The 16,830-nt window shown below is 32.6% G+C and overlaps 2 protein-coding genes and 1 pseudogene across 2 annotated transcripts; all 3 read left to right on the forward strand.

The window, feature by feature from the left end:
• The first annotated feature begins 2,145 nt into the window (after positions 1 to 2,145).
• On the forward strand, positions 2,146 to 7,503 carry LOC122850389 (annotated as a pseudogene).
• Positions 7,504 to 13,204: 5,701 nt separating this feature from the next.
• On the forward strand, positions 13,205 to 13,840 carry LOC122850390. Its single transcript, XM_044149545.1, has one exon. The coding sequence runs from the start codon at positions 13,205 to 13,207 to the stop codon at positions 13,838 to 13,840; it is 636 nt and encodes a 211-aa protein (XP_044005480.1).
• A 258-nt stretch (positions 13,841 to 14,098) lies between these two features.
• Positions 14,099 to 15,810, forward strand: LOC122850391. Its single transcript, XM_044149546.1, has 2 exons — positions 14,099 to 14,467; positions 15,307 to 15,810. The coding sequence occupies exons 1-2, from the start codon at positions 14,099 to 14,101 to the stop codon at positions 15,808 to 15,810; spliced, it is 873 nt and encodes a 290-aa protein (XP_044005481.1).
• Positions 15,811 to 16,830: the final 1,020 nt, after the last annotated feature.

A 16,830-nucleotide genomic window follows, 5' to 3' on the forward strand; every position in this document is an offset into this window, starting at 1 on the left:
AAATAAATGAAAAATAACAGAAATAAACAAAAAACTATATAAGAGTGAGTGAGAAGAACAACGACCAATCAAATGTCCGGAAGAACAAGAAATGATGTCTGTCCTTTTTATGTAAGGACGAGCACATTGGCGCGCTACGCGCGCCTGTATCTATACCTTCTAAAAGGTTCATTGTTCATTGAATTTATAAACACAAGCATTATTATAAAAAAAAAAAGAATGAATAAATTGACGAAAAATTTTTGAATTTATTTATTTACACATGAATCACACATAATTCACACGTAAATTTAAGTCTAATAACATCAAGATTGAATGTTTACTGAAAAAGTTGTGCTACCTTAATATGTCAATTTTAAAAAAAAATATTTTAAAAAATTTTGTTTCTGAATAATTTCTTCACACATAAAAAACACATAATTCGCACAAAATTATGAGCCCAAGTGCATTGAGATCCGATGATTATTGAGAAAGTTGTGCTAGCTTAATATGTCAATTTAAAAAAAAAAAGTAAAAAATATTTTAAAAAAATTTTGTTTTTGAATTATTTCTTCACACATGAAAAACACGTAATTCGCTTAAAATTTCAAGCCCAATTACATCAAGATCTAGTAATTATTAAAAAAGTTGTGCTAGCTTAATACGCCAATTTTTAAAAAAAATGTAAAAAATAAAAAAAAAAATTTCTTTCAAATTTATTTCTTCACACATGAAAAACACATAATTCGCGCAAAATTATCAGCCCAAGTGCATTGAGATCCGATGATTATTGAGGAAGTTGTGCTAGCTTAATATGTCAATTTTAAAAAAAAATGTAAAAAATATTTTAAAAAATTTTGTTTTTGAATTATTTCTTCACACATGAAAAATACATAATTCGCTTAAAATTTAAAGCCCAATTGCATCAAGATCTAATAATTATTAAAAAAGTTGTGCTAGCTTAATACGCCAATTTTTATAAAAAATGTAAAAAATATTTTAAAAAATTTTGTTTTTGAATTATTTCTTCACACATGAAAAACACATAATTCGCTCAAAATTTCAAGCCCAATTGCATCAAGATCTAATAATTATTAAAAAAGTTGTGCTAGCTTAATACGCCAATTTTAAAAAAAAATGTAAAAAATAAAAAAAAAATTTTCTTTCAAATTTATTTCTTCACACATAAAAAACACATAATTCGCGAAAAATTATTAGCCCAAGTACATTGAGATCCGATGATTATTGAGGAAGTTGTGCTAGCTTAATATGTCAATTTTAAAAAAAAATGTAAAAAATATTTTAAAAAATTTTGTTTTTGAATTATTTCTTCACACATGAAAAATACATAATTCGCTCAAAATTTCAAGCCCAATTGCATCAAGATCTAATAATTATTAAAAAAGTTGTGCTAGCTTAATACGCCAATTTTTATAAAAAATGTAAAAAATAAAAAAAAAATTTTCTTTCAAATTTATTTCTTCACACATAAAAAACACATAATTCGCGCAAAATTATGAGCCCAAGTGCATTGAGATCCGATGATTATTAGGAAAGTTGTGCTAGCTTAATATGTGAATTTTTATAAAAAATGTAAAAAATAAAAAAAAAATTTTCTTTTAAATTTATTTCTTCACACATAAAAAACACATAATTCGCACAAAATTTTAAGCCCAAGTGCATTGAGATCCGATGATTATTGAGAAAGTTGTGCTAAATTTGTCAATTTTAAAATAAAAATATCAAAAAAAATTTGGTTTACTCGCTCTTTTTTTTTTGTTTTTTCGTTGCGAAAGAAATAAATAAAAAAATAATAGAAAAAGGCAAACAGAAAGAAATTCGTATAAGAGTAAGTGAGAAAAAAACAATGACCAATCAAATGTCCGGAAGACCGATGATGTTTGTTCTTTTTATATTAGGATTTATATTCAAGGTAAAGAATATATACTAACATTAAATGACACTATATCACTATTTCACACGAATAAAAAAAAAATACTTCCAATAACAGCTCAATTAACTGAACTAAGATTTGAAATGTCAGGTAATTTAATTGTTGCATCACTTCATACTATTGGTATTAATTTAAAATGGGATGGTGGTTTATTCGTACGAATAAAATCAAATGAATCATTGTGAAATAGAACTGCTGGTTTATGTGGAAGAATGAATGGTAATCCTGCTGATGATAAAACAAGAAAAGATCATAGTCATTCAATTAATTTAGCAACATTTATTGCTAATTGGAAAATTGATAAAACATGTGATGATAATTTAGCAAGCAATCATAAATTCAAATCAGATATTACTGAAGAATCTATTTAATTTTGTGATAGTTTATTTGCTGATTTAAGATTTAAGGGTTGTTCAAAAACACTTGATCTTGCTGCATTACAAAGTACTTGTCAATTGGATTATTGTAATTGTCATGAAGTTGATAAAAGAAAATGTGCGTGTGAAGCAATGAATGTCTACGTTCGTCAATGTTATCATGATAGATTAACAAAAACATTATCATGGCGTCATCAAAATCTATGTCCAATGAACTGTACAGGTGGGAGAATTTATAACAGCTGTGGATCAAAATATCAGCAAAGTTGTGGTGAAGACCTGACACAAGCTAAAAAAATAATTGACATTGAAGATTGTGAGGAAGGTTGTTTTTGTCCTGAGGGAATAATATTTCATGAAAACAAATGTATTACTCCAGGAGAATGTCCATGTAGATTACGAGGTAAATCATTTCCACTAAGTACAATTATACCAAAAAAATTGTAATACTTGTACTTGTGTTGCTAGACAATGGATTTATACACAAGTTATTTGTAGCTCAAGATGTTCAGTTGTTGGTGATCCTCATTATGTTACATTTGAGGGTAAACGTTATGATTTTATGGGTAAATGTAGCTATTATCTTGTTAAAGGTGATAATTACAGTATTGAAGCTGAAAATGTAGCATGTCTTGGTGCAATATCTGAAAGTATGGGATTAATACCATCAGATTCACCATCATGTGTTAAATCAATAAAAATATGTCAAAAAAATTTAACAATAAAGCTTAAACAAAGTCATCAAGTTGAAATTAATAATGAAGAAATAACGAAATTTCCAATTATCAATAGTAATACTAAAATACGTATTGCAAGTAGTACTTTCATTGTTGTTCATATGCCAAATAATTTAGAAATATGGTGGGATGGTATATCAACAGTTTACATAAATGCACCATCAACATTTTATGGAAATACAAAAGGTCTATGTGGTACATTTACGAATAATTAAAAAGATGATTTTTTAACACCAAGTAATGATATTGAACAATCAATTTTACCATTTACAAATAAATGGGAAACAAATAAACAATGTGAAGATATATTAAAAGAAGATACAACACATCCATGTGATAAAAATCCTGAACGTTTATCAAATGCTGAAAAACATTGTTCAATAATATGGAGTAATGTTTTTTCATCTTGTCATTGGCATGTTGATCCAGAAGAATTTTATAAAAATTGTAAATATGATATGTGTTCTTGTGAAAGGAATATTGAAAGATGTTTATGTCTAATATTATCATCATACGCAAAAAGAATGTGCTGAAGTTGGTGTTAAAATAATATGGCGAACAGAAGTATCAGAATGTTAGCTTCATTGTCCAGCTGGTCAGGAGTATCAAATTTGTGGTAACAGTTGTACAAGATCATGCAATGATATATCATTTAATCATGTTAATAATATTCATAAAATATGTAATCGTGAATGTGTTGAAGGATGTAATTGTCCAGAGGGACAAACTCTTGATAGTCATGGTGAATGTGTTGACATTGATTTATGTCCATGCTACAATGAGAGTATGGAATTTAAACCTGGTTATCGTGGAATACGTGCTGGAATAAAATGTCAAAATATATGCACGTGTAAAAATGCTATTTGGTCTTGTCAAGAAGCAACTGATGATGAAATTAAAAAATATCCATCATCAGATAGTCTCCAGACAATTTGTAGTACAATGAAAAATCTTGAGTTGACAAATTGTGAACCAGCAATACCAAGCACATGTAGAAATATGAATGACAAAATTATTTATTCACCAACAATTTGTATGCCTAGTTGTATTTGTAAAAAAGGATGTGTACTTGATTCACCAAGTGATAATTGTGTTAAACAAGAAAGTTGTCCATGTTATCATGGTGGTAAAAGTTATACAGATGGATCAACAATGCAAGAAGAATGTAATACTTGTAAATGTGATAAAGGACATTGGAAATGTACAGATAAAATATGTCCAGGTATATGTTCTGTTTGGGGTGATTCACATTATAAAATATTTGATGATAAAACATATGATCTCCAAGGTGCATGTGATTATGTATTTGTTGAAGGTAGTTCTGGTGCTGATGATTGTTTTGAAATATCAACAAAAAATGTACCATGTGGTACATCATGGGTAACATGTTCAAAAGCCATAACATTAAGTATTGAAACAGCAAATAATCGTGAAAAAATAACTCTAACAAATGACAAACAATTATCATTAAATAATTATCAAAGAATTGCTGTTAGATATGCAGGTGAATTTTCATTCTTAGATGTGCCTGATTTAGGTTTAGTTGTACAATGGGATAAAGGTACGAGAGTTTATATTAAACTTGATCCAAAATGGAAAAGTAAAACAAAAGGTTTATGTGGTGATTATAATGACAATAGCCAAAATGATTTTAAAACACCACCAGATGGAATATCAGAAGTATCAGCACGTATATTTGGTGATTCATGAAAAAAAAAAAATAATTGTCCAGAGCCAAAAGATATAACTGATACATGTGCACAACATCCAGAAAGAAAAATATGGGCTGTTGAAAAATGTGGTAAATTAAAGACAAGTTTATTTGAAGCATGTCATTCAGAGGTTGACATTGAGCCTTACATTTAAAGATGTATATTTGATACATGTGGTTGTGATCAAGGTGGTAATTGTGAGTGTCTTTGTACTGCGCTTGCTGCTTATGCTCATGAATGTAATAATCGTGTTGTTCCAATTAAATGGCGATCTAAAAATTCATGTCCAATGCAGTGTGATGAAAAATGTAGTAATTATTCACCATGTATATTAACATGTCCGAGAGAAACATGTTTGTGTAGTCATGTAAAATTATTTGTAATGGTTTGCCATGTACATCAACAACATCAACAACAACAACAAGACCAGCTATTGTGTATATGGAAGAATCCGAAGAATGTATTGATGGCTGGACACCATGGATAAATAAACATTCAATTGAAAAATCTAATAATGAAACGAAATCAATAACAGGAGCAATTGACACTGAGCCATTACCTTCAATGATTGATTTACTTGAATTTAATAATTCATCACGTTGTACAAAAGACAAAATGATTGACATTAAATGTCGAAGTATTGATGGTCATATAAGTCCAAAAGAAACTGGTCTAGATGCTGAGTGTAGTTTGGAACGTGGTTTAATTTGTCAATCAAATGGTAATTAATTACCTTGTGTTGATTTCGAAATAAGTGTTTTATGTAAATGTGAAAATACTACTGCATCAGATAATTGTGATATTACTCGACCGAGTCAAGCTGATCCAATTGATTGTCATGTATTTTATAAGTGTGCTCCTGGTACTAATGGTGCAACAAAATTAATTCAAAAAACATGTGGAAAAGATATGTTTTATAATCCAGTTGCGATGATTTGTGATTGGTGGTATAATGTTATTACTTTACGTCCATTATGCAGACCAACTTTATCTCCAGCAGTAACAACAGTAACATCAACAACAACGACAGAAACTCTATTGATGGTATGATTGAGACTGTGTGCCAGGTTGTACTGCTAAAGATAGAAAAACTTGTGGAAAAAATAAATACTGGCGAGATCCTGAAACATGTGTTGATATTGCTGATTGTAATTGTATATCCCACAATGAAGAATCTGTAAAACCTGGTGTTGTTATCGAAGAAACAAATTGCAAAAGATGCCAGTGTCTTAGTAATTTTTATACTTGTGATAATACATCTTGTGAAAAATCTACAACAGTTGAAACGACAAATCCAACAGTAATTGATACAACAACGCCAGTAATATCATTGACAACAAATATTATTATTGTACCAAGTACACTATCACCAGCAGCACCATGTATTAGTAAACACTACAATAGTCTTGTTGAATATTTCAAGGGAACCTCTGAAGTCATTGAGTATAATTCAAGCAGCTCAGAAGACGATCAGCCATAGAATCATAATCCAAAATTTTGGCAAGCAAAATATACCAATACCAATCAATGGTACGAAATTACATTACCAAAATTAGAACCAATTTATAGTATAATTATTTCTGGTGATCCAATTGACAATAAATTTGTAACAAGTTATAAATTACTTTATTCACAAGATGATCATGAATTTTCATACATGCCAGATACTTTATCTGGTCCGATTGATGCATTTACACCGGTTAAACATATTTTCACATCTCCAATTGAGGCTAAAATAATAAAAATAAATCCACAAACTTGGCATAATGGTATATCAATGTCAGTTGATTTAAATGGTTGTAATAAGCTCCAAACTGTAACTCCAAAGATAATAATTGATAAAGAAGAAGAAACATCAAAACCAATATGTGATGAACCAATGGGTTTTGATAATTGTGTTATGATTGATGAACAAGTTACAGTATCATCAACAACTGATTCATCATTATTGTCAAATATTAAATTATCATCACCAGGTATTTGCCAACGAAAACTGTGAAAATAGAAATATAACTGGTATTGAAACGAAGGGAGCAAATAATATTTGGACAATTGCTTACAAAATATATTATGGTAACGATGGTGTCAATTGGAATCCAATTATTGATCTTTTAAATATTAAAAAAATATTTACAGCTAATTTTAATGATAAAATAACAAAAATTAATAATTTGACAAAACCAATACAAGCACAATATTTAAAAATACAACCAATTCAATGGCATCAACATGTTGGATTAAAAGTTGAACTTCATGGTTGTTTTATTTCATATCCAATCATTACAAATAAACCAATTAAAATTCAATCAGCTTGCAATGTATGTCATGAAATATTTTTAGGATATGATAATGTATGTAAATGTAATGGAGTATTATGGTGGAATGGTGCAGCTTGTGTTGAAAAACATAATTATCCTTGTGCTTATCATGGTGTGCCTTATGTTGTTAGTGCAACATTTGAATCTTCTTATTATCGAAAATGTATTTGTACAATGACTGGTATTGTTGATTGTTACAATTAATTCGTTGATTGTTATAATTAATTAATCGTTCCAAATAATCACTCGACAATAATTGAGGTGACGACTGTTAAAATTAGAAATGTAACGACACTTCAGTGTGAACATCGAGTATGTCCACCAGGTTATAAATTAGTTCCTGTTAATCAAAATTCAAAAGAAAGTGGTACCAAAAAAAGAAGTCGAGGAAGACCAAAAGAAACAAGAATAATTAGTCATGAATAAACAATTTTTAATGATGATAATAATTTATTGAATGATACAACAAAGTTACAAATAAATTTTAGTTTTAGTTGTACAGTGAGATAAAAGTACTAAAGTTTATATTAAACTTTATCCAAAATGGAAAAGTTAAACAAAAGGTTTATGTGGTGATTTTAATAACCATCAGGTGGAATATCAGAGTTATATTACTTATATCACTCATGTGATATAACTACAACTTTTTATTTAATTATTTTTTTTCTAAATTTTAAAAGCATAATGTCATGTGTCATGTATATTTAAACTTGTTTTTTTAATTAATATTTATTAATAATTATCATATCTCATTTGATCAAAATTTTATAAACAAAATATATAAATATAGGTATAAATTTTATAATCAAAATTATTCATAACATGTCATATTGTGTCACACTGTTTGTTTTTATTTATTTTTTTCGGCGCAAATATTTACAACAGCTTCAGCCTTATTTACACTTCATTTACACCTTAAGCCCGCTTTATTTACACCTTATTCACACATTAAGCTCACTTTATTTACACCTTATTTACACTTTAAATTCACCTTATCACTACGCGTATATTTTAAATTTTTTTGAATAATACTCTCAAAAAAAATTAATATTCATCGTAAATACACCTTAAACTCGCCTCATTCCGCCATTTAATTTTTTCTAGTTACTTTTTTATCCCCCAAAAAATGCCTTAAATACGCCTTAAAGCCGCTTTAGAGACGCCTTAAAAACACCCAAATGGTGCGAATAGCCTTATTCTTAATTCTAATGTGGTTTATAAAATGCTTGTATGTTATGTTAAGTTACAATGTGTCTGATTACAAAGATTTTAAGTCAGAAGACTTGACTCTAACGTGATGATAATTACATGGCTATGTTTCGGTTCCCGGTCCCTAACGACAACTGATCTGTCTTAGTATTTTGGGGTGTATTTGTACTCGTATTTTCTCAGAGTAGGAGACAAAAAAGCTGGTCCCAAATGTGCCGCTATCCGAGGGTATTGCGTTGGTCTATCGTAGATGTAATCTAATCTGTCGCGTCTGGCTCCAAGAAAGTCGTAAAATTTTTATGTATCCGGTAAAATAGTTTGGGAAAAGTCCCTTTAGTTTGTATATCATTTTATTACTTTTTAAGTGCATACAGCTGTGTAGTTTTGGGTCTTATCAAATATTTTTATTTTAGTTTCTTAAATTTTGATGAAATCTAAAATCTCGTGAGAAAAGAAACGTCTTGTGTCGTTATTTTAGTTGATAATTTATGTTTCCTTTTTTTTTATATTTTACGAATTTATAACGTCAACTAGGATATAACAATATTAAAAATACCAATACGTAACAATAATATTAATCAATTTACGATATAAATAACACAAAGGTTGTCGAGGAGTAATTAAATTAAAAATTCAAAAGTTCTTATAAAAATTAAATAAAAAAGTAGGGATGATCCTTGGTGGAAACATCTTTAGCCAATCAAAATTACTGGTTCCTATACTAGTCAGCGTTCAATATTTTGCTTAGACATTTTTTCTAATAATTGTTAAACTCAATGGAAGTTGAATATTGAGTTGTGTTTACGCAAGAGACCGCTATATTGGTATAGCAGCACCTGCCGGTCAACTTTATTTTTGACGTCACGCCAACGCTTGGATACACCACGCGCAGGCGCGACTTTGCTTGCTGGATTCGTGCATTCTCGGATGGATCCGAGAATACTCGTTACTTCTCTGACTATCTACGCCAACTGGACTACGAGACACATCGCATCGTACTTCGATAGACTAAGCGTCTAATTTATATTCACTGTATTTAACACCTGGTGCATACAACACCAAGTGGTTTTGAGGTTAACTTTTTGAGAGTTTGCAAAAGGTATGACACCTTTTGCAAGGAGTTTAATTTATACATTATTTAGTTTTACAATAAACCGTTAATTTATCTGTTAATTAAAACACCTCGTGTTTTATCATTTATTCCTTTTTACAATCCACTTCCCCGCGTCAATATTTGGTCCTTCGAGCAAAAAGAGTGAGTTATATTTTAAAATCAGTGGTCGTTAATTAATTAATCATGAGTAGATACATTTAATTATTTAATCGGGAAATACAGTTCTTGTGTTAGCTTTATGAGTGTTAAAACCGGTTGAGCGCCATGAGGCTGGAAAAAAAAATTTTTTATTTTTGGGTTCACGCATCGGAATTCGGGGTCCACGCAGGGACTATGGGTTCACGCACGGGCCGCGTGGTAAAGGAAAATTTTTCTCTCACATCACTGAGTGATGCAACAATGCTTAATAATTGCTAAAAAAGCAATAATTATTTTACCGGGTGGTCAAGCATTGTCGAGTTGATCGAAAGATCATAATTTTTCTTTTTACAAACCACGCGGTAAATTAATTGCGTTTACTTTTCTGGTTATGTCAGACCGCATGGTCATAAGAGTTGTGCGCATATTTGAGTACACGCTAGTATTACTCAAAGGGCACAAAGAGTCATTATTATCTTTTAAGTTGTTTAAAAAATAGTAATAAAATTATGGGGATATTTTTGTAAAAAAATATATATTGTAACCAGAAATTTACGAGTTTGCTCAAGGTTGAAAAAGTGACAGGTGTTCATTTTTCAATATGTCTTGGCTCCTATGTTCCTAATCCAATGTCCAGTATTTATTCCATGTTATATACACTTGAATTCAAATATGGACATGTGATTTCACTGTCGTGAATTAAAATATTGTTTATAAACATTTTCTAATTGTTTTTCAATATATTTAAAGGAAATGGCAGAAGGAGAGGGTACATCCGGTGCTTCAGGTGGTTCAAGTGGATCCACTGAGGATGTTAAATCGCCGGAGTACAAGATAGCCATGACTGCAGAGCAATTACAAGCCGCTCATGACATGGACGTCATTAAGTTGTATCTCAATGAGTCATATGTCACACAACAATCGCTTTCTGATCGCCTCACCAGAATTTACAATTGGGTTGTGACTGGTAAAAAAGAGGGTAAAGTCTTTACTATCAGTCAGTTGTCGGTTCGTGACGAGGAAGCCAAGAGGGTTTTCCACCAACACACAGATACTGACAGACTCATGCGGTCCCAGTTGGCTCGCTTGCCAAATGATAGAGCAAAATTAGAGCTTGACAATAGATCATGGAAGAACAACAAAAGTCAGTCATGGTTGAGGAAGGTTACTATGACACCTCGGCCATGATCAAAGAGTTACTCAACACACTTGTTGTTCCAATGCCGTCTTTGTAGGCAACTCAAATGAGCTGCCACCATTGGATGTACCAACCTTCAATGGTGATTTCACCAAATGGCTAGAATTTGAAAGTCTGTTTGAACAGGTAGTTATTTTAAAACCTGGAATTTCAGACATTTCCAAATTCCGCCATTTGCAAATGGCATTGGATGAGAGAACAAAAGAGAAAATCGGTGGCATTGCCGTCACTGGTGATAATTTTGCTGTGGCCTGGGGCCAATTAAAGAGATTTTGGCAATAAGCGAAGGTTGGTCAATGCTGAGCTCAGCAACTTACTGGGTATTGAGAAGATGAAATCAGCCACCGCTCACGAGTTATCTCGTATGTTGGCCAGGGTTGAGCATTCTCGTGCAGCATTAGAGAAACTGGGCAGGCCAGTTGAGCACTGGGATGACATCATTGTATATCGTGTATCACGAATGATACACATCTCTTTGGCGTCCTCGTGGGAAAAAAAGATTGCCAATACAACTGAGCCTCCAACCTGGGCAGAGTTTAAAGAATTTTTAAATTCAAGAGAGAGGTCTATGGAGACGGTAGAGCAGGTGGAACAAATGGATGACTCTGTTCCATCACCAAATACAGTCAGGGTACATGCTGGTACTCTAGCAACTACAGCTAATAATCAGCTGTGTGAGCTCTGCCAAAGTAAAGAGCACAACTTGGTGAGGTGCCCACAGTTCATTTCAATGTCAGCATTGAAGCGAGATGAGTTCGTTAAGACAAAGCGACCAAGACTCATCTGCTTCAACTGCCTTGGGTCACATGCTGTCATTAAATGTAAGGCTAAGGCGTCTTGCAGAAGATGTCCAGGCCAAAAGCACCACACTATGTTGTGCTACAAGAGTAGGTCGACTAGACCATCAAATTCATCATCAACATCATCACAAGCAACAACATTAACAGCCACAAAGTCACCACCACAACCAAAGGCACCAGAGACAAAGGCAAATTAATTTTTTGTTTTTATATTAAAAACTTTTGTGTGTTTTTTTTACTCTGTTGCTAGGTACGGCTGCGTTGTTGTGCAGAGAGTTTTGGATGTCGAAAAATGACCTCGGATATCCATCACGTGATCTCAAAGCCTTAATTTGAGATCACCTTTGTACATATTTCTTTTTATATCTTTTTATGAATACATATCATGGCAACTGTTAGTTTGGTTATTAATTGAGAGTGTTAAGAGTTATTTATTTAAAAATTCCTTTTATTTAAATTCCTTTCATCTCCTTTCTGATTAATAATAATATTGAATTACTTGTATCATACTAGACGTAGTATGACATGGTTGTTTGCTATATATATACATGTGCATGTGTCAGTCTGTTAAAAAGGCACCATGTACATGTATACTTGTATACTTATTGAGCACATACGAGTACAAAGCTGCATTAATATCGAGCTGGAATCAGAATCTTTAGGCGTTTTATCTTGCCTATTATTGTCATCAGCTGTCTATGAGATTGTTTCATTTTATTTTCTATTCTTGAATATGTACAAAGGCACAGGTGTGGTACTCAATGGCCAAGAGTACCAATTAGAGTTGTAGTATTTTGGTTACGTGGTAACACATACTACAACATGATGAGAAATTAAATTTAAGTTAATTCATTAGTAGGATTAGTATATTAAGGAGCTAAATTTTACTAATATGTTTTAACAGGTGGAGAATCATCCACAAGTCCTGGTAGAGACAGCTAACCCTCGACCACCAGTACTGCTGACAACAGCCATTACGGATTCACTTGATCGCTGGGGTAGGGTTGTCACTGCTCGAGCATTGCTGGATCAAGGATCCGAGATTTCACTGGTGTCGGAGGCTCTGGCAAATAGACTAGGACTTAGTCGAACGTCATCTAGTGAAGGCATTGGTAATGCCAAAACTAACAGGGTTATTACCATCAGTTGCGATTCCCAAGCAATTGCGAGACAGCTGGGCCCACGTAAAACATCTTCAGCTTGCTGATCCTGAGTTTTATGTACCAGCTCCAATTGATGCTATCTTTGGTGCTAATGTATACAGCACAGTACTGAAGGATGGTGTCATAAAGAGACCAGAGGGTCAATCAATTGCTCAGAGTAAAGAGCTTGATTGGGTTATATCTGGTAGTACCCTGAATTTGAAGAATAATACTTTTCTCTGTACAGCATCAAAAAATTATCATCAAGGAGTTTCCTGTCAGAGAGAGAAAGAGTTGTACAATCATGTCAAGAGATTTTGGCTGCAAGATGAGCAGTTTGACATGACAGAGTCATCAGATTCTGCAGATGACATTTGTATGAGTTATTTCATCTCAAATTTATTCAAATTACGAGAGAGATACTCATGGTCGTTTTGTGGGAAGGTATCAATTTAAAAAACCTGTAGACACTTTTGGTAACTCGTTTGAGTTAGCATTGAGAATGCTTTATAACCAAGAAAAGAGAATGGTCAAAAATCCAACTCTTCAACAGGCATATTGTGAATTCATGACTGAGTATGAATCACAGGGTCACATGGTAAAAGCATCACCTGTTGAAGACCATTCTAAGTGTTATTATTTACCACATCACAGTGTCATAAAAGAGTCGAGTACATCAACAAAATTGAGAGTTGTATTCAATGGTTCACAAAAAACAAATACAGGGGAATCATTGAATGACAACTTATACGAGGGTCCAAAGTTATTAAATTCTCTGGTATCAGTCCTGACACAGTGGAGAAAGTCACGTTTTGTCTTTTCTTGTGATATCAGGCAAATGTTCAGGCAGATCTTAATACATCCTGAGGATCGAAAATATCAGAGAATACTTTGGAGAGATACACTCGACTCACCAGTTCAAGAGTATGAGCTTACCACGGTAACTTATGGTACCAAGCCAGCCCCATTCCTGGCTTTGCTTACATTGAGACAGCTTGAACTGGAAGAGGAAGATAAGTTTCCACTTGTAAAGTCGGCAATATCACAAGGATCATATATGGATGATATATATGTTGGTGCTGACAATTTACAACAAGGAATTGACAAGGCTGTACAAATTAAAAAGATGCTTCACTCTGGTGGTTTTGAATTGCGAAAATGAATGAGCAATTCAAAGGAGTTACTATGTTATATCCCAAAGGATTTCCACGAGAAATCAACCAACCATTTAAGTGAAGATCATGAGATTTTCAGGACACTTGGGCTTAACTGGGATACGACGTCTGACTGTTTTAGTTACATTCCTATAACATTCAAGGAGCCTAAAACAGTTACTAGAAGAGTCGTGTTAGCTCAAGTGGCTCAAATTTTTGACCCACTTGGCTGGATTTCCCCAGTAGTTGTAAAAGGTAAATTATACATGCAGTCATTGTGGAAAATCAAACTTGATTGGGATGAGCGAATTCCTGAGAATTTATTGGGTCCATGGAGAGATTTTATCTCACAACTGAGTCATTTGTCAGAGATAAAAATACCACGGTGGTTGAATATCACACCAACAGTCACTTCAATGGAGATTCATGGATTTGGTGATGCATCTGATGCAGCAATTGGTGCTGTGGTTTACTTGGTGACTATTGATTCTCTTGGTGTTGCTAAGAGTACTACAATAGCATCCAAGTCGAAACTTACACCTATCAAATCAGACTCCAACAGCTCCAATAAGAAGAAATGTAAAGTTTCAACACCAAGATTGGAGTTGTCAGCAGCAGTACTGTTGGTTAAATTAGTGAGAGATATTCAACAGAGTTTGGATTGTCAGTCAGCAAGCATACACTTGTGGACTGACTCATCCATTACATATTATTGGATAACTGGTGACGTTAATCGTTGGAAAACATTTTGTTGGATATATTGCCCGTTAAGGGATTTATATCTGGTATTTAATTTAGGATATATATTTAAATAATCAACACAATAATTTTTTGTCTTTGTTTTCGTTTAATTTCAATTATCATCATTTAAAATTATTATTTATAATTTATATTATTATTTAAATTGGTTATCAAATTAGTTTAAATTTATTTATTAACTTGAATTTATTTAAGTGATTTTTTGTAAGAGCAAGTGACAAGAGAGAGTTCCGTAGGCTACGGGATTGCAAATGCAACTGATGCTAGAAAAAGGTCCAGGACGCTAACCAGCTTCTGGGCCTTAGTAAGGAAAATTCTAGAAGGCCAAACGACGCTTGTATAACCAAGCGTCGCTTGGACCCGACAAAACTTCCAAAATGTTATTACATGCATTCTATGGTGTTCCTCGAAAGACTGGGTGGTCTTCGAGATCAGCGGCCTAATCCTCATTGTCCTCAAACTGCAATATTTTTCTAATGGCAAACGTTGTCAGTTTGAGGGATTAGTCGGCATCGGCTCGTGCCGTCAGAGGATTAGACACGCTAGCTCCATGTGTTGGATGTTTTATTTTTTATTTTATTTTACATTTTCAACTTATTTTTTCTCAAGTAAATTTTATCTTTTTCTTGCTCTCTCTCTTCTCACTTACCTCTCTTTCCGACGGAACACATTTGCCTATAATAGAGTGGTATTTATACAAAATACATTGACACAGGCAACCTGGCATCACATACCAGGTGAAGATAATCCAGCTGATGTAGTATCACGTGGTACATCGTCATCACAATTATATACAGATCTTTTGTGGTGGCAGGGTCCAGCTTGGATTATTAAAAATCAAAATGAGTGGCCTGTGTTAAACAATCAAGAGATTGACATGACTCAAGTTGAAGAGAAACCTTTGGTTTGCAATGCAATGTCAACCATAAGTGAGAGTTATTTAGATAATTTCTCGTCACTGAAAAAAGCTGTAACTGCGGCAGCATGGTTGAGAAGATTTTACCAGAGTTTTACAGCAAGATATATTGTGGATAGGTCAAGCTGGATTACGTCTGAAAAACGTAAAATTGCATTGCTGGGTTTAATAATTAATAATCAACGATTATACTTTCATGAGGTGATTAAACGATTATCAAAGAGTGAAGCACTTTCAAGGTCAAGTCCTTTGTTTATTCCTTTTACAATCCACTTCCTCGCGTCAATATTCATATATGTATAACCATAGAATAAATAAAATAATAATTTCAAAAATATCATCGATAATAATAATATCAATATAATATTAGTAATAATAACAATAATATTATCGATTTATAATAATATCAGTGAAATTAATAATGATCATTCAAAAAAAATTGGACCAATACGTATGGGGTCAAAAAAAATTAAAGCAATACGTATGTGGTCAAAAAAAATTGAAGCAATACGTATGGGGTCAAAAAAAATTAAAGCAATACGTATGGGGCTGAAAAAAAGTAAAGCAATACGTATGGGGTCAAAAAAAATTAAAGCAATACGTATGGGGCTAAAAAAAATTCAAGCAATACGTATGGGGCTGAAAAAAATAAAAGCAATACGTATGGGGCTAAAAAAAAGTAAAGCAATACGTATGGGGTCAAAAAAAATTAAAGAATACGTATGGGGCTAAAAAATAGCAACATGTATGGGGGGCTAAAAAAAATTAAAGCAATACGTATGGGGCTAAAAAAAATTGAAGCAATACGTATGGGGTCAAAAAAAATTCAAGCAATACGTATGGGGTCAAAAAAAATTCAAGCAATACGTATGGGGCTGAAAAAAATTCAAGCAATACGTATGGGGCTAAAAAAAATAAAAGCAATACGTATGGGGCTAAAAAAAATTCAAGCAATACGTATGGGGCTGAAAAATTCAAGCAATACGTATAGGGCTGGAAAATTCAAGCAATACGTATGGGGCAAAAAATTAAAGTAATACGTCAAAAAATTAGAGCAACATGTATGGGGTCAAAAATTCAAGCAATACGTATGGGGCTTAAAAAATAAGCAATACGTATGGGGCTAAAAAAGGGTCAAGTACAATACGTATGGGGCTGAAAAAAATTCAAGCAATACGTATGGGGCTAAAAAAAATAAAAGCAATACGTATGGGGCTAAAAAAAATTCAAGCAATACGTATGGGGCTGAAAAAAAATTAAAGCAATACGTATGGGGTCAAAAAAAATTAGAGCAATACGTATGGGGTCAAAAAAAATTAAAGC

Source organism: Aphidius gifuensis, linkage group LG2, assembly GCF_014905175.1.
Source record: "Aphidius gifuensis isolate YNYX2018 linkage group LG2, ASM1490517v1, whole genome shotgun sequence".
NCBI classification, from domain to species: Eukaryota; Metazoa; Arthropoda; class Insecta; order Hymenoptera; family Braconidae; genus Aphidius; species Aphidius gifuensis.

Coding starts and splice junctions, on each gene's coding strand:
- LOC122850390 (XM_044149545.1), top strand. CDS start 13,205: ATGGTCAAAAATCCAACTCTTCAACAGGCATATTGTGAATTCATGACT.
- LOC122850391 (XM_044149546.1), top strand. CDS start 14,099: ATGCAGTCATTGTGGAAAATCAAACTTGATTGGGATGAGCGAATTCCT. Junction 14,468..15,306: donor CAGTACTGTTGGTTAAATTA/GTGAGAGATATT, acceptor ACATTGACACAG/GCAACCTGGCATCACATACC.